The following is an 18,646-nucleotide window of genomic DNA, read 5'->3' on the forward strand; positions in this document are numbered from 1 at the left end:
TAAATCTAAGAAATCATCTTAATGAAAAGAGAAAACAAAGCATTTGTCGAAGTATTATCACATGCTGTTTACTGAAAAGCAATCAAAGCCCTAAGTGAAAGCAGCTGCAGGCTACTAAATGAGGCCCCAAACAGGAAATCTTCCTTATTACTGTAGTTTTCTTTTCCCTTGACCTTAAAAAACTGCAGATCATCACCAACAGAAATGTAAAGAAAGTGGTGGCTCACGCCTGTAATTCCATCCCAGCACTTTGGGAGGCCAGGGCGGGCATTATCACCTGAGATCAGGAGTTCGAGACTAGCCTGTCCAACATGGTGAAACCCCATCTCTACTAAAACTACAAAAATTAGCCTGACATGCTGGTGCACACCTGTAATCCCAGCTACTCGGGAGGCTGAGGCATGAGAATCACTTGAACCCAGGAGGTGGAGTTTGCAGTGAGCCGAGATCATGCAACTGCACTGGAGCCTAGGCAACAGAGTGAGACTCCATCCCCCACAAAAAAAAAGAAAGTTAATTTTTCCTAGATATATTGACTATCCCTTGGTACTTTTCTAGTTTCCTTACATTGAAGCAAGTGGAAAATATTATACTGTCACAATTATTATACTGTCACATTCCTCTGTATGTTAACCAATTTGATATTCATGGGTCATGTTAAAGGATAGCACATCACCATCAGAAGTTAGTGTTTAGCAAGCAAAATCCATTCTCTAAGCTTTCTATAGTGTGCTGATTATACAAACCTAAGTATGAAAACCGTTTTTAGAAACTACAACTTGATGACAAGCTCTTTTAAAACTAAACAAACAACAAAGCATGCTGCTGAAATCAGTAATGATTACAAACTGAATATTTTTCACTATGGACTAAAATCCTGGAAATGGTTTGTAGCTCTAATCCCAGAAGACACTGAGGCTATGGTGTCTCTGGCACACCTTTACTGATTTGAGCTTCTATTACCCTCAGGAAGATTTGAAGTCCCATTGTTATGGGAAAAAAAATTCTCAGTCTGCTCTGAAATATAATCTGTTCTGCTACAGCACATGTTTCTGTAACATCAGATAATTCACTTCACATATGACTAGTAGAGTATACGAGCTGTATTCCTTCATATGGGATATTTCATCAGTTAGGGGAGCAGATTAGTGGGAAAATAATTAGGTGACGCTTGAAAACAAGGGTTTGAGCTGTGCAGGTCTACTTATACTTATACATGGATTTTCTTCTGCCTCTGCCACCCCTGAAACAGCAAGACCCCCTCCTCCTCCTCATGATTTTCTTTCCTCTAGCTTACGTTACTGTAAGAATACAATATATAATACACATAACATACAAAATATGTGTTAATCGACTGTTAATGTTATCAGTAAGGCTCTGGTCAAAAGTAGATTATTAGCAAAGTTTCTGGGGAGTCAAAAGTTATACACAGATTTTCAACTGCCTGTGGGGTGAGGATGAGGGCCTGGGGGCAGCACTCCTAACCCCCAAGTGGATCAAGGGTCAACTGTATCACCTCAAGCAGGAAACATCTCTCAACTCAGCTATACAGACAGAAGTCCTTTTAACTATTTTAAGAAAATCAGAAATTCACGTTTGCACCCAGTCTCCCTCTTCAGAGAAAGGCACCTCCAGGGTAGCACAGCTCTCAGCTAGTGTGGCAGGTGGCACTGCCCCTACACTGCCTCAATGGCAGCCCACACTATCTGCATTACATCAGTACCTACTGCTGACATTTCCATTCAACTTTGTCCATGCTTTGGTCATGTCCCCTCGGGCAGCTTCCAGTGAAGCTGAGCTGCCTGCCTGTCTGGGATATCCAAGTTATTCCCTCAAGATGCCAAGTATTGTGTTTGTTAGTGCTTGCATACTAACTAAATTGCATACATTTTGAGTGGTCTGCCTCAATACTATTTTCCCATAAACCCAATTATTTTGCAATTTTTCAGAAGCATATATAATACATGCTGACCAAAATCCTTGTATTAGTAAAACTTCTATTTCTCATAACTATTGATCATAAATACTATCTTTCTACCATTCCATAACTACTATTTTTTCAACATGCCAATTTATAAAAAGTGTATATCCTCTATCAAGTACATCTTCTGGAACACATAGCTTAAATTATTTATTTATTTTTTTGTTTGTTTGAGACAGAGTCTCGCTTTGAGGCCCAGGCTGGAGTGCAGTGGCGAGATCTCGGCTCACTGCAAACTCCGCCTCCCAGGTTCACGCCATTCTCCTGCCTCAGCCTCCCGAGTAGCTGGAAATACAGGCGCCCGCCAATACGCCTGGCTAATTGTTTGTATTTTTTAGTAGAGACGGGGTTTCACCGTGTTAGCCAGGATGGTCTCGATCTCCTGACCTCATGATCCACCCGTCTCGGCCTCCCAAAGTGCTGGGATTACAGGCTTGAGCCACCGCGCCCGGCCAGCTTAAATTATTAAATTTGAGCATTTGGGCTTTGTTCTTTAAAAAAAAAAAAAAAAAAGAGGCCAGTTCCAATGGTTCACACCTATAATCCCGGCACTTTGGAAAGCTGAGGCAGGAGGACTGCTTGAGGCCAGGAGTTCAAGACTAACCTAGGCAACATAGTGAGACCCTGTCTCTACTAAAAATTTAAAAATTAGGAATGGTGGTGTGTGCCTGTAGTCCCCACTACTTGAGAAGCTGAGGCGGGAAGATCGCTTGAGCCCAGGAGTTCAAGGGTACAGTGAACTAAAGATTATGCCAGCCACTGAACTCCAGCCTGGGCAACAGAGCAAGACCCTGTTTTAGGGGGGAAAAAAAAACACCTATCTTAGCTCCTATGTACCATAAATGTTACAACACTCATAGTCTGGAGGAATCATAAAGTCTTTAAGAAAATGGAGACAGGGCCTATAGTGATCACTACTCACAAATCACTAGAATCACATGCTGAAACACTGCTGCGGAATATCAATGTGTGGCTCCCACTGCCATTAACCCAACCATGATGTTCTCTGCCTGTCCTGGTATAGACCATTTAGTTCTTGTTAAGCACAGGTTTCATTATTTTCTACCTTTACCAACCAAAAACTACTAAAGAAAAAGTCAATATTCTAAGGAGTACAGTTAAGAGATATCCTAACATTCTCACTGAATCAGCCAAATATAAAGGCTAACATGTAAAACAGGCTAAAGCAGTTTTCTTCAAACTAAAGCAGTGGGGCCCTGGAGGTAACAAGACAACTTTTCAGGAGGTTAGGATAGTTTAAGGAGAAACCAGTTAAAGGTGGTCTGCTTCCACTGTACTCCCAGAGCTTGATCTGTCTGAGAATTCTTGTGGTTTGCTGGTTGTCCTTCCCATTCTCCCTTATAAATGTATTTACTTCTCCCACATTACTTCCTAATCTTACAATTGTGCATTTCCCAGCCAGGTACAGGGGCTCATGCCTGTAATCCCAGAACTTTGGGGGACCAAGGTGGGTGGGTCACTTGAGGTCAGGAGTTCAAGACCAGGCTGGCCAACATAGTGAAACTCCATCTCTACTAAAAATACAAAAATTAGCCAGGTATGGTGGTGGGCACCTGTAATCCCAGCTACTCGGGAGGCTGAGGCAGAATTGCTTGAACCCAGGAGGCCAAGGCTACAGTGAGCCAAGATTGTACCACTGTACTCCAGTCTAGGTGACAGATCAAGACTCCATCTTGAGAAAAAAAAAAAAAATGGGAGCCAGCACGGTGGCTCACGCCTGTAATCCCAGAACTTTGGGAGGCCAAGGCGGGCAGATCATGAGGTCGGGAGTTTGAGACCAGCCTGGCTAATATGGTGAAACTCCGTCTCTCCTAAATATACAAAAAATCAGCAGGGTATGGTGGCAGGCACCTGTAATCCCAGCTACTGGGGAGGCTGATGCAGGAGAATCACTTGAAACCAGAAGGCAGAGGTTGCAATGAGATGAGATCGCGCCACTGCACTCCAGCCTGAGCAAAAGAGCGAAACTCTGTCTCAAAAAAAAAGAGTATATTTTTTATACATTCACAGAATATCTCAGGAGAGATGCACAGGAAACTGCTGACACTGGTTGTCACGGGGTGGCTCGGGCAGGGGTGGAAGGAAGACTGTCACCAACTACCTTTTTGTGTCTTTTGTGTTTCAACCATAAGAATGTATAATCTATTTTATCTACGACTTAAAAATTCATATTTTCCAAACTCCCAAATACTTTAATTAGTATATTGAGATGCAAAAAAAGTCCTTTTTGGCCAGGAGTGGTGGCTCACGTCTGTAATCCCAGTACTTTGGGAAGCCGAAGCGGGGAGGATCCTGTGAGAATTAAAAAATGCTAAGTTGTAAGCATCTGAGGATATAGCAAAAATCTAAGAAAATAATTTAGTTGCTGCTGAAAATAACATATAGCTTAAAATTTGTAATGCTCTTTTTTCATTATCATTCAAAGACTACCCTCAAACCAAAACACTGACGTTTGCCTCTACCACTGCCTCCTCTCACAGACCTTCACCTATTCCAAACCCCATAACCAGAGTTAACCTTTAAAAACTTAAATAAAAGGGGCCAGGTGCCATGGCTCACGCCTGTAATCCCAGTACTTTGGGAGGCCGAGGTGGGCGGATCACCTGAGGTCGGGAGTTCAAGACCAGCCTGACCAACATGGCGAAACCCTGTCTCTACTAAAAATACAAAATTAGCCGGCTGTAGTGGTACATGCCTGTAATCCTAGCTACTTGGGAGGCTGAGGCAGGTGACTCACTTGAACCTGGGAAGTGGAAGTTCTGGTGAACCGAGTTCGCACCATTGCACTCCAGTCTGGGCAACAAGAGTGAAACTCCGTCTCAAAAAAAAAAAAAAAAAAACTTAAATAAAGGTAAATTGGATCACTCCTCACTCAAGGTCTATTCTTACTCTGGCCCTTACAGGCCCTCCATTGACTCTCTGGCCTCACTACCCACCACTTTGGTCCAGGCTCACTCTGCTCCAGCCACACCTGCCTCAGTGACCCTCCTCACATATGCCAGGCAGGCTCCTGACTCAGGGACTTTGCACTGACTGTTCCAGCTCTGCTCTTCCCCCACATTAACTCCTTTACCACCTTTATATTTTGCTCAAATACCCCTCCCTCCTCCATGAAGCCTCTCCTGATATTCTCTTTAAAAACCAGCAACTCTACTGGGCGCAGAGGCTCATGCATATAATCCCAGCACTTTGGGAGGCCAAAGCAGGCAGATCACCTGAGGTCAGAAGTTCAAGACCAGTCTGGTCAACATGGCGAAACCCCATCTCTACTAAAAACACAAAAATTAGCCGGGCATGGTGGTAGATGCCTGTAATCCCAGCTACTTGGGAGGCTGAGGCAGGAGAATCACTTGAACCTGGGAGGCAGAGGTTGCAGTGAGCCAAGATCATGCCACTGCACTCCAGCCTGGGTGACAGAGTGAGACCGCCTCAAAAAAACAAAAAAACAAAAACAAAAACAAAAACCAACAACTCCATCACACCCCCACATTTCTGACACCCCGGGCCATGATCTACTTTTCTATTACTTCGTTACTATGAAAGTTCCATGAGGGCAGGAATCTTTGTCTCTTCTGCTCACTGATGTATCACAAGCACCAAAGCCAGCATCTGGTACAAGGAATGCACACAGTATTTGTTGAATTAATAGATGGCCCCAGCCTACTTTTTCAACTTTATTTCCCACCTATTCTTCCCAAAAGAATGCCTGCTGCAGCCAGTCTGACTGGAGTACTCACCATCCCAGTACGCCTCTGTACCCTGGTCTGTACCTTCTTATCCATGTTGTGGGAAGAGAAACAAACCCACTCAAATGCCTCCCTGAAAGTTCTCTGAGCACTCCCAATCCATCATGCTCTTCCTGCCCTACATCCCAAAGCACCTGCTGCCCGGCTCCTTCAGCTGAAATAACACCAGAAGGCTCTATCTGATAACATGTGTAAATTCTTATTTTTCCTGAAACTACTCCCTAGTTTCTCTAAAGGAAGAAATGAAATCCATCTTCTTGGAAACTCAGACAGAACTCAGGACAATACATTAAAAATGAAAAAAAAAATGCTTTTAGGTTCTATTTTTTTCCATCCAAAATGAAAATAGCTTGGAATCCCAGGGAGGAAAAAAAGTGTATATACATATATATGTATATATACACACACACACACACATATATATATATTTTTTTTTTTTTTTGAGACGGAGTCTCCCTCTGTTGCCCAGGCTGGAGTGCAGTGGCGCGATCTCAGCTCACCGCAAGCTTCGCCTCCCGGGTTCATGCCATTCTCCTGCCTCAGCCTCCCAAGTAGCTGGAACTACAGGCACCCACCACCACACCCAGCTAATTTTTTTGTATTTTTAGTAGAGACGGGGTTTCACCGTGTTAGCCAGGATAGTCTCAATCTCTTGACCTCGTGATCCACCCGCCTCGGCCTCCCAAAGTGCTGGGATTACAGGCGTGAGCCACCGCACCTGGCCCCAAAAATGTATATTTTTTTATCTTTTTTTTTTTTTTTTAGAGACAGGTCTTGCTATGTTTAGTCTGGTCTCAAACTCCTAGGCTCAAGTGATCCTCCCACCTCAGCCAACCAAGTAGCTGGTATTACAGGTGCAAGCCACTGTACTCAGCACTTATTATTTTTTTAATTCACACATAATAAGTAATTGTACCTATTGGCTGGACATGGTGGCTCATGCCTGTAATTCCAGAACTTTGGAAGGCCAAGGCAGGAGGATCATTTAAGGCCAGGAGTTCAAGATCAGCCTGGCCAACATGGCGAAAGCCCATCTCTACTAAAAATACAAAAATTAGCCAGGTATGGTGGCAGGCGCCTGTAATCCCAGCTACTTGGGAGGATGTGGCAGAATTGCTTGAACCTGGGAGAGCATACCACTGTACTCCAGCCTGGGTGACAAGAGTGAAACTCCATCTAAAAAAAAAAAATTATTATTATTATACCTATTTACGGAGTATAGTGTGATATTTTGATACATGTATACAGTGCATAATGTTCAAATCAAGGTAATTAGCATATCTATCACCTCAAATATTTATCTTTATTTGTGTTGGGAACATTCAACATCTGCACTCCTAGCTATCTGAAAATATACAATAAATTATTAATTAGAGTCACCCTACAGTACTAGAACTTACTCCTCTTATCTAGCTGTAATTTCGTATTTGTTAACCAACCTCTGGCTACCCCCTTCCCAACAAAAGGGGAAGCGGACTTCCCTTACCCTTCCCAACAAAAATGTATATTCTTATGGTTCACTTGCCTACTTTATTAAATTTTAAAATGTCAGTGAAAAAAAGTATTACTGAATTTTAACCAGTGAAAGTATTCAAAAGGTATGAGCACCTGCCTTCATCTCCTCAAATCTTAGCTTGAGAGGCCCTTCATCATCTGACCTTTCCTGCTATTCACACCCCGCTTCACTTGGCTCCGGCCAAACTGGCCTCTCTGCTAGTCCTGAAACATGCCTCAGGCCATTTGCACCTCCTGTGCCTTTTGCCTGGAATGCTCATTCCTCTAGAATTATCTCCCTCCTTAAATATTTCCAAATGTCCTCTCCTGGCCACTCTGGCTAAAACTGGGGAGCAGGGAATAAAAAAAAAAAAAACTCAGCTGGGCATGGTGGGTGGCTCACACTTGTCCTAGCACTCTGGGAGCCCAAGGCTGGCAGATCACTTGAGCCCAGTAGTTGGAGACCAGCCTGGGCAACATAGCAAAACCTTGTTTCTACAAAAAAAAAAAAAAAAAAAAAATTAGCCAGGTGTGGTGGCGCATGCCTGTATTCCCAGCTACTCAGGAGGCTGAGGTGGCAGAGAAGCTTGAGCCGAGATCATGCCACTGCACCCTAGACTGGGTGACAGAGCAAGACTCTGTCAAAAAAAGAAAGCAGGAAAGTAAAGGAAAGAAAGAAGGAAGAGAGGGAGGGAAGAGGAGAAAAAGAAAAATGTCCTTCTGCCTTACTTTCCATCCTGTTCTGCTTTATTTTTATCCATAACAGTTGTAACAATCTAATAATCTATATATTTCATTTCTTTATCTAGCGGCATTAGAAGAAAAAATTTATGTTTTATTACAGTTATAGCCCCAATTTCTAGAATAGTATCTGGCAAATAGAAGGTACATAATACTTGTGGAGTACAGAATTCAACAAACATACACATTTTACAAATGAGTAAACAGAGCAATGTAAATTTTGTTAACAGCTCCAAGGTAAGTCAAAGAAGTTCTCCCATGCTTTGGGAGGCCGAGGTGGGAGGATCACTTGAGGCCAAGAGTTTGAGACCGCCTGGGCAACATAGCAAGACCCTGTCTCTACTAAAAATTAAAAAAAAAAAAATTAGCCCAGATATTCAGGAGGCTGAGGAAGAGGCTGAGGCGAGACGATCACTTGAGCCCAAGAGTTCAAGTTTACAGTGAGCTATGATTGCACCACAACACTCCAGCCTGGGTGACAGAGCAAGACCCTGTCTCTTAAAAAAATAAAATAATAAAGAAAAAAAGTTCACCTAATCCCTTTAAATTTAAGTTCTCTCTGAGAACTGCATTCTGTTCATCAGAAGCAGCCAAGCTCCAAAACCACTCTAAAAGTGGTTTAAAACCAGGTTTCTTGGCCGGGCGCGGTGGTTCGTGCCTGTAATCCCAGCACTTTGGGAAGTCAAGGCAGGTAGATCACCTGAGATCAGGAGTTCAAGACCAGGCTGGCCAACATGGTGAAACCTCGTCTCTACTAAAAATACAAAAATTAGCTGGGCATGGTGGCAGATGCCTGTAATCCCGGCTACTTGGGAGGCTGAGGCAGGAGTATCGATTGAGCCCGGGAGGCGGAGGCTGCAGTGAGCCGATACCGCGTTACTACACTCCAGCCTAGGCAACAGTGAGATTCCATCTCAAAAAAAACAAAACAAAAAAAAAATCAGGTCTCTTTTCCCACTCTCAAATACTTCTGCAATTGCTTTAAAATAACGAATCAGGCCGGGCACAGTGGCTCAAGCCTGTAATCCCAGCACTTTGGGAGGCCGAGACGGGTGGATCACGAGGTCAGGAGATCGAGACCATCCTGGCTAACATGGTGAAACCCCGTCTCTACTAAAAAATACAAAAAAAACTAGCCAGGCGAGGTGGCGGACGCCTGTATTTCCAGCTACTTGGGAGGCTGAGGCAGGAGAATGGCGTAAATCCGGGAGGCGGAGCTTGCAGTGAGCTGAGATCCGGCCACTGCACTCCAGCCTGGGTAACAGAGCGAGACTCCGTCTCAAAAAAAAAAAATAAAGAAATAAATGAATAAATAAATAAATAAATAATAAAAAATAAAATAAAATAAAATAACAAATCAGCTCGGTGCAATGGCTCACATCTGTAATCCCAGCACTTTGGGAGGCCGAGGTGGGTGAATCACCTGAGGTCAGGAGTTTGAGGCCAGCCTGGCCAACATGACAAACCCCATCTCTACTAAAAATACAAAGAATTAGCCAGGCGTGGTGGCGCATGCCTGTTATCCCAGCTACTTGGGAGGCTGAAGCAGGAGTAGCACTTGAACCCGGGAGGCGGAGGTTGCAGTGAGCCGAGATCGCACCATTGCACTCCAGCCTGGGCAACAAGTGCAAAACCCTGTCTCAAAAAAATAAATAAATAAATAAAATAACAAATCAATATATAAACGAATGTTTTTTAAGCATTATTTGTGTGCCCAGCACTGTGGTTTAAAAGTGGAAAAAAAATGTTTTCAAGACACATGAACTGTCTTTCAGGGGGAATCTAATTCCTAACATAAACCAAAAAAACTGCCCACATTTTGCTTAAAATAAAATGCCATGGAAACATCAGCAGCAGCAGAGAGATGGGCAAATATAGCCGTGATTATAGACTAATATGACTCTATTTTTTAATCAATAAAACAAGATTATAGGCCGGGCACGGTAGCTCATGCCTGCAATCCCAGCACTTTGGGAGGCCGAGGCAGGCAGATCACCTGAGGACAGGAGTTCAAGACCAGCCTGGCTAACATGGTGAAATCTTGTCTCTACTAAAAAATACAAAAATCAGCCAGGTGTGGTGGCACACACCTGTACTCTTGGCCGGGTACAGTGGCTCATGCCTGTAATCCCAGCACTTTGGGAGGCCGAGGCAGGTGGATCACTCGGGAGGGTGAGACGGAACAATCGCTTGAACCCAGGAAGTAGAGGTTGCAGTAAGCCAAGATGGCGCCACTGCACTCCAGCCTGGGCAACAGAGCAAGACTCCATCTCAAAAAAAAAAAAGAAAAACGATTAAAATAGCATACTTCTGATTCGAATTATTATTATTATTATTGAGACAGAGTATTTGCTCTGTTGCCCAGGCTGGTGTACAATGGCGCAATCTTGGCTCACTGCAACCTCCGCCTCCCGGGTTCAAGCAATTCTCCTGCCTCAGCCTCCTATGTAGCTGGGACTACAGGTGCCAGCCACCATACCCCACTAATTTTTGTATTTTTAGTAGTGACAAGAATTCACCATGTTGGCCAAGCTGGCCTTGAACTCTTGACCTCAGGTGATCCACCCACCTCAGCCTCCCAAAGTTGATTCAAATTATTTTAACAAACTATTCTTAGTTTTTTCACCTCTCAACAGGCATGGTTACAATGTTATCCAGTGAGATACTTCAGGGCCAATCTCACTGTTACAAAAGCCTCTCTTGGTTACAAAACCTGGTCTTTTTTTTTTTTTTTTTTTTTGGCGGAGTCTCCCTCTGTCGCCCAGGCTGGAGTGCAGTGGCTTAATCTCGCCTCACTGCAAGCTCCGCCTCCCAGGTTCACGCCATTCTCCTGCCTCAGCCTCCCGAGTAGCTGGGACTACAGGCACCTGCCACCATGTCCGGCTAGTTTTTTGTATTTTTAGTACAGACAGGGTTTCACTGTGTTAGCCAGGATGGTCTCAATCTCCTGACCTTGTGACCTGCACGCCTCGGCCTCCCAAAGTGCTGGGATTACAGGCGTGAGCCACCACGCCTGGCCAAAACCTGGTCTTTTCTTTCCCACCTTTGGATGCCGGTAGGGAAAGGAAACTTTTGAAACGTCTGTTAAAAATGTCTCCTCCTGAGATGAGGTAAGTGGTTCTCAGTCTATGGTAGGTCTCCTTTTGTAGTACATACTGTAATACTAATTAGCACTTACCAGATTCTTTTTTATTGTTATCTTTTGTCTTAATGCAGGTGTCATGTCCCATTTCTCTGTAAGATAGAAACATGTCTGCACGTGGAAAAAGTTCAAATATTCCTTGACAAACCAAACGCTAATGTATCACTTCAAATGTCTTATTAGAAGACAGATGGTAGCCCGGGCATCTCGGCTCATGCTTATAATCAATCCCAGCACTTCGGGAAGCTGAAGTGGGTGGATCACTTGAGGTCAGGAGTTCAAGACCAGCCTGGCTAACATGGTGAAACCCCACCTCAATTAATAATACAAAAATTTAGCTGGGCATGGTGGCACGGCCTGTAGTCCCAGCTACTCAGGAGGCTGAGGCAGGAGAATCGCCTAAGTCCCAGAGGCAGAGGTTGCAGTGAACCGAGATCACACCACTGCACTCCAGCCTGGGTGACAGAGCAAGACTGTCTCAAAAAAAAATACAAAGAAAGAAAAGACAAGACAGATGGTAAAAGAAAACTTAGCATATAGGCCCTAGTGAGGAAGAATTTACAAAACTTATTCATAAATCTCACTGTTTCAAGAACTATTTACAATGTGTCTGACTTGACCCAATAGAGGCTTTTCCTTAAAAACACATCTTAAAATCTTTTTTATAAATTGCAATTTTTTTTTTTTTTTTGAGACGGAGTCTCGCTCTGTCACCCAGGCTGGAGTGCAGTGGTGTCATCTCAGCTCACTGCAACCTCCGTCTCCCAGGTTCAAGAGATTCTGGTGCCTCAGCCACCGAAGTAGCTGGCGTGCACTACCACACCCGGCTAATACTTGCATTTTTAGTAGATACAGAGTTTTGCCATGTTTCCTAGGCTGGTCTCATATTCCTGGACTTCAGCTATTTGCCCACCTCGGCCTCCCAGAGTGCTGGGATTACAGGTGTGAGCCACCGCACCAGACCTGAGATTGACATTTTTTTTTTTTTGAGATGGAGTCTTGCTCTGTGGCCCAGGCTGGAGTGCAGTGGCGCGATCTCAGCTCACTGCAACCTTTGCCTCCTGGGTTCAAGCGATTCTCCTGCTTCAGCCTCCCAAGTAGCTGGGACTACAGGCGTGCGCCACCACACCCGGCTTTTTTTTTTTTTTTTGTAGAGATGGGGTTTCACCATGTTAGCCAGGCTGGTGAACCGCCACCGTGCCCGGCCGAGATTGACTTTCAATTTACAACAGCTTTTAACTAACTTCTAGCTATTTGATTTGGGAAGTCAAGAAGCAAAGAATTTCTAAACATCCATTCAGATGCTCAAGGATGCCCCTGGAAAGTACAGTGATAGTACGTTATCAATTTCCCCTGAAATTACAACTTTTTCTTTTTTTTTGAGATGGAATCTTGCTCTGTCACCAAGGCTGGAGTGCAGTGGCGTGATCTCGGCTCACTGCAACCTCCGCCTCCCAGGTTCAAGCGATTCTCCTGCCTCAGCCTCCCAAGTAGTTGGGATTTCAGGCACCCACCACCGCACTAGGCCCACAACTTCAAATTTTTAAAAAGGCATTATATAGCAAGGAAATGTAAACTAATGCACCTATCCTCTTTAAGAAATTAATCTGGGCCAGGCGCGTTGGCTCACGCCTGTAATCCCAACACTCTGGAAGGCCAAGGTGGGCAGATCACTTGAGGTCAGAGTTTGAGACCAGACTGGCCAACATGGTAAAACCACTCCCCCACCCCACCCCCAACCCTGGCTCTACTAAAAATACAAACATTAGATGGGCGTGTTGGTGGGCACCTGTAATCCCAGCTACCTTGGGAGGCTGAAGCAGGAGCATTGCTTGAATCCGGGATGCAAAGGTTGCAGTGAGCCAAGATTGCACCACCACACTCCAGCCTGGGCGACAGAGACTCCATCTCAAAAAAAAAGAAAAAGAAAAAAAAAAGAAAATTAATCTGGCCAGGCATGGTGGCTCATGCCTGTAATCCCAGCATTTTGGCAGGCTGTGGCGGGCAGATCACCTGAGGTTAGGAGTTCAAGACCAGCCTGGCCAATGTGGTGAAACCCCATCTCTACTAAAAATACAAAAATTAGCCGGGCGTGGCGGCAGGCACCTGTAATCCTGGCTATTCTGAAGGCTGAGGCAGGAGAATCACTTGAACCTGGGAGGCGGAGGTTGCAGTGCGCTGAGATCGTGCCATTGCACTCCAGCCTGGGCAACAAGAGCAAAACTCCATCACACACACACACACACACACACACAGAGAGACAGACAGAGAGAGAGAGAGAGAGAGAGAGAGAGAGAGAGAGAGAGAGAGAGAGAGAGAAGAAATCAATCTAAAGTCTTACTCTGTTCAGGACTTCTAACTCAGACAGACACCAATTTTCAGACCGGCAGAGGCAAATTTCTCTAAATTTTAGGTTTCTAGGATTGATGATTAAGTTGAATGTAATGTTTAAGCTGTAGAAAGTATGCCTCTTTCCTTTAACATCATGTAGCTGGCCACAAATAGTTCTGGGTGAAGCTTACTAATCGTTAATGGATTTATGAAATTCAAAGTACTTGACAGTAAGCCTCCTGACAAGTTGGGGGAAAAAAAATCCAGCTTTCTTATTCAGTTCTTCCGTCAAGCTAAAACGAGGATTCAATCTCAAATTGATGTTCCAAACTACCAGATAGTTTTAAATGATTCTAGAAGTTGAAGTGGAAAAATATAAATATAACAGCTGATAGTAATTCAAGACTGGCTTATGTCAAATAATTGCATTTCTAACCCCAATAACATGAAATTTGAAATAAGACTTTTTTTAATCTCAAGTTTAAAATCATAAGGTTCTATAATACTGGATGTCAGTTGGTTGCAGGTGTCACCTATTTGAAAAAAAAATTTGAAACTACTTGGTTGCTAAACCAATGGTAACTCAAAACCATTAAAGGCAAATATCTACTAAGGCACTGAATTTCATTTCATAATTTATTTCTCCATACCCCAAAAAAGCCATCACCTAGTTCTTTATAGGATACTATCACTATTGCAACATAACAGAAAAATCTTAACATCATTGATAACTGTAGCATTTTAGTGTGTAAAATCTATATTAGATTTTAGGTGTAAAAGCTTTTAGGTGTAAAATCTATACTATATTCTAATAGTGCACTCTACATTCAATCTCTGATTTAAAGAGCTTCAATGTAACCCAGCATTGTTTAATTTTAGGATGTGTTATGTGAGTCAAGATACGCTTGCTTCTACAGAGAGACTTCTATTAAATATACATTTAAGTATGTATTTTACAAGGCATGGCCCTGTGAGCCCTAAAGAGTGAGACTAAAGTGCAGCTACAAATAAATGGTGCAGGAAATCAAAGCAAACTATCTTCAGTGTCTAAATCCAAAATATGCATTCTGGTTCTTAAATTCCTAATAAATAAACTGCTTTGAAAGCATCTCAAATTCTTCAAAAGTGCTGAAACAAAAGACTCAGCTTTGAGTACAACCTTAAGCTATTTCAAAACAAACACACTTGATAAGGCTTGGAATGAAATTACCTCAGTCACTCACTGGAATGCAACAATGCATTCGCAAAGTTGTTCTGAAGTAAGCTACTCCAACTAAACCACACTGAAAAGGAGAGAACGTGGATAAACTAAACATGTTTTGCGAAATATCTGTTTCGTATTGGCCTGAGTTTGTAAAAAGTTGCATCTCATTCATTATCAGTATTCAATCTGCAAGAATATCATCAAAGGATGTCAATATGGACAAGTAGAGACAAGAAACATCAGACTTTCAGGGAGCCTATCTTCACAATCCTGAGTTATTAATTGAAGTTCTCAAAGTTAGATGAGTTAAGATACAGAAAATGTGCTTTGCACAAATGCTTTGCTTATAGTAACCACTCAACAGTCATTAATAATTTACTAACTATCCACCACAACAGTTTCAAACCCTACCGACAACTAACCGCAAATTGCACCACTTTTCAGGCCGACTTCTACGGACGGTGCAAAGAAGCAATATACTTTTAAAACTCCCCACCTTGAAGACCAAAAAGATACAATAACTTAAACTGCTGTCAAAAACTACTGGAGTGTCATGCCTACAAATTCAGAATCTGGCTTAAAAGCTGGTTAACTGGTTAGAATTCTTGGTAGACCCAAAGCCAACTACATCAGGAACACTTAAAGGTCAACGGCGTCCAAGCCGGGAGCGATGTACTCCACTGTTACATGATCCCCGCCTCCTACAGGAACAGGGGACTGAACCAAAGGCAGGCGCGGCCGAAGTGCAGGCGACACACTGGGTTACACATCACCCTCGGAGATTTTCTCCAGGAATCAAGACGCTTCCTCCTTGGGTCCAGCGACTCACGGGTGACTCCGGATCTCAAGAGTTCTCGCCTCCCCCACCTCCCACTTAACCCCGCAAGCCCGGCCCTAGGCCCCCAGACCTCCCCCTGCCCCCCGACTCCTCGGCTTCCGCGCACAGGACCCGCGGGGCCGCCGCTCCAACCTCCACCCCAGGCCCCGGGCCTGGGAGCTGCGGCCCCGCGGCCCGCGCCCCCAACACGGCCCCCGCGCCCGCGACCCGGACAGGATACTGAACACCGTCCGCTCCCAGGGCTCCAGCATGTAGAGCGCCGTGACCAGCAGGTACTGGTAGTAGAACCAGGACATCTGCTTCCAGGCCCGCGCCAGCGCCATCCCCGCCATGCGCCTCCCGCGATGCAGCTCACACGTAAGTCTGTCCGGCCGGCCGCCCGCTCACGTCCTAAAGCCCCCGGCAGCCAGGCCCGCCCGCCCGCCACCCAGCGCCCATTGGCCCGCCCGGCCCCGCCGTCACCCGCGGCACGCCCAGCCCGGCGCGCGCCCAGGCCGCCGTCCCCGAGCCCCGCCCGACCCGCGCTCATTGGCCAGGCCGCTACCTCGCGTCCCGTCGTCCCCTCCCGCTTCCCTGCCCGGGCATCGCCCACGCGAGCCGGAGAACGGTCCCCGCGAGAGCGCCCGGCCGCGCCCCGCCCCGCCTGGGCCGGCCGGTGGTGGGCGGGGCGTCAGTGCCGGCCGGGGGCCCCCAGCCCAGCGGGCGCCGGGTCCATCCAGACTGGCCCAGAGCGGTTGCGGAATAAATATTTCTGGAACACTTGTTATGCCTCAGGCATCCTTCTGAGGAGGGGGATTGCCAGGGAGAACCGAAATGCCTTCGGTTCCTTACCTCGTGCAGCTGGCGGCCTAGCTGGGAGACAGGCATTAATCAAGTCGTGATCGGTGTAAGAGGAGAATAAGGGACTGAGAGAGGGTGAGGAGGTGAACGCCATCTAATAAGGAGGTCTGGAAAGGCGTCCCTGTAGAAGGGATGCACATTCGGCCTCCTTCCTCCCTTCCCCCGCCCATGCACACACACAAAAACACACCCATCTAGACAGGCATAACCCATGCACTCCCTAACCCAAAGACCACTTACCAAAAGTATCTATCTGCCCACCTCTTAGTGGCTGTAGTTAACCACCAAGTGGGTCAAGGCCAGAAGCGCGCTGATCTAGTGGGTTCTGCAGATGACAGGCAGTTTGAGATTGGTGTGAGGGCTGGAGATACCTCCTAGAAATGCACTCCTGGATGCCCGGATTTTCCCACTGCCAAATGGGTCAGCAACATTGCACTGGCCACCAGGAGCTCCATACACTGGTGTAGCATGTGAAATGCCACAATTAAATGGTCTGCTGTTTAAATGTTAAAAGTCTTCCAGGTTAAACAGCCTATTGCTTAAACTTTAAAAGTTTCACGGTTAATAACTATTTATTTAAAAGTATCAAGTGCCGGCCAAGCGCAGTGGCTCATGACTGTAATCCAAGCACTTTGGGAGGCTGAGGCTGGCGGATCTCTTGAGTACAGGAGGTCGAGACCAGCCTGAGCAACATGGTGAAACTCCATCTCTACAAAAAAAAAAAAAAAGTTAGCCAGGGGTAGTGGCCTGCACCTGTAGTCCCAGCTACTCACGAGGTTGAGGCGGGAGGATTGTTCGAGCACAGGAGGTCGAGGTTGCAGTGAGCCAGGATGGCACCACTGCACTCCATCTTAGGTGACAGAGCAAAAGAAAGGAAGGAAAGAAAGGAAAGAGAGAGAGAGAGAAAGAAAGAGAAGGAAGGAAGGAAGGAAGGAAGGAAGGCAGGAAGGAAGGAAGGAGAAAAAAAGAAAGAAAGAAAAGAGTAAGTAATATCAAGTGCCAGACATTGGGGATAGCAAACAAGATAGACTGAGACCTGCCTTCATGAAGTACCCAGTCTACTGGGGAAGAGAGGCAACTTAATGGATTACAGTGAGGTGTGGTAAATGATATTTTTGTGGATCCTATCCTTTAGGATACCAAGATAGCCCAGACAAAATCAGATCGGGCTGTGAAAGGCTTCTGGGAGATGGTGCTTGAACTGAGTGTTGAAGGACAAGCAGAAATGGAAGAATGAATGAGCCTGGGGAAGAGTGGGTGAGACAGACATTCTAAGGATGAAGTTGTAATGTTTTTAGAAGACTGGAAGAACTTCCATGTGGCTGGAGCAAAAATAATGTGTATGCAGTAGCAAGAGATGGGCGTAGATAGCAAACAGGGACTATATTCTGAGGGACCTTGTTTGAGAAACTAAGAAATTTTTAACTTGATGTCCAAAAGTTACTAGAGCCAACAGCTTAAATAAGATTTTCTTTCAGGGCTGGGTACAGTGGCTCACACCTGTAATCCCAGCACTTTGGGAGTCCAAGGCGGGTGGATCACCTGAGATCAAGAGTTCCAGACCAGCCTGGCCAACATGGTAAAACCCTGTCTCTACTAAAAATACAAAAAAGTAGCCAGGTGTGTAGTGGGTGCCTGTAATCCCAACTATTTGGGAGGCTGAGGCAGGAGAATTGCTTGAACCCAGGAGGCGCAGGTTGTAGTAAGCGGAGATCGCGCCATTGAACTTCAGCCTGGGCAACAAGAGCTAGACTCCGTTTAAAAAAAAAAAAAAAAAAATTGCTTTTCAGAACAAGACTTGGGTGGGGGTAGTAGCCTGGAGGCTACTGAGGAAAAAAACAGGTTGAGAAGACATCACAAAAGTAGTCTTCCTTACCCCTCGCTTGGAACCTCCTTACCCCTCAGAGGTCCAGGTACACATGCCCTCCTACTTTCAAACTTAACTGTTTTGGACTTCTTTCTGTCCCTATTCCTGTTCCAGCACAGGCAAGCTCTGTTCCTTTTTCCTCGAGAACTCCAAGTACCCTCAGCATCTGGTGATGCTATGTAAAATTTACCCAAGATTGGAAGCATCACCCATAGCCACCCTTCCTTTACTGGGCCCTCTCCCTAGCAGCATTTCTGCCAGATGGTTGTCCTCACTGTTAGTAGCTCCCAATCCACTGCGTGTCTCTTGGAAACCAGCCCTACCACCTCATCTCACTAAAGTTGGTGACTGACTAGAAATGAGGAAAAGAGGCTGAGATCCTGGATGATGACAATACAGAGAATCCGAGGGAAGACGTTTGGCTGAAAAGGTATTGATTTT

The 18,646-nt window shown here is 45.2% G+C and overlaps 1 protein-coding gene across 1 annotated transcript in view; it reads right to left on the reverse strand.

The window, feature by feature from the left end:
• SPTSSA (serine palmitoyltransferase small subunit A) overlaps positions 1-15,978 on the reverse strand; it is a 37,177-nt gene extending 21,199 nt beyond the window's left edge. The window contains 1 exon segment of the mRNA NM_001193346.2: positions 15,719-15,978. Within this exon segment, the coding sequence (NP_001180275.1) occupies positions 15,719-15,830 (112 nt within the window). The 5' untranslated portion in view covers positions 15,831-15,978.
• Between the last annotated feature and the right edge of the window lie 2,668 nt (positions 15,979-18,646).

This window comes from Macaca mulatta, chromosome 7 (genome assembly GCF_049350105.2).
Source record: "Macaca mulatta isolate MMU2019108-1 chromosome 7, T2T-MMU8v2.0, whole genome shotgun sequence".
NCBI lineage: Eukaryota > Metazoa > Chordata > Mammalia > Primates > Cercopithecidae > Macaca > Macaca mulatta.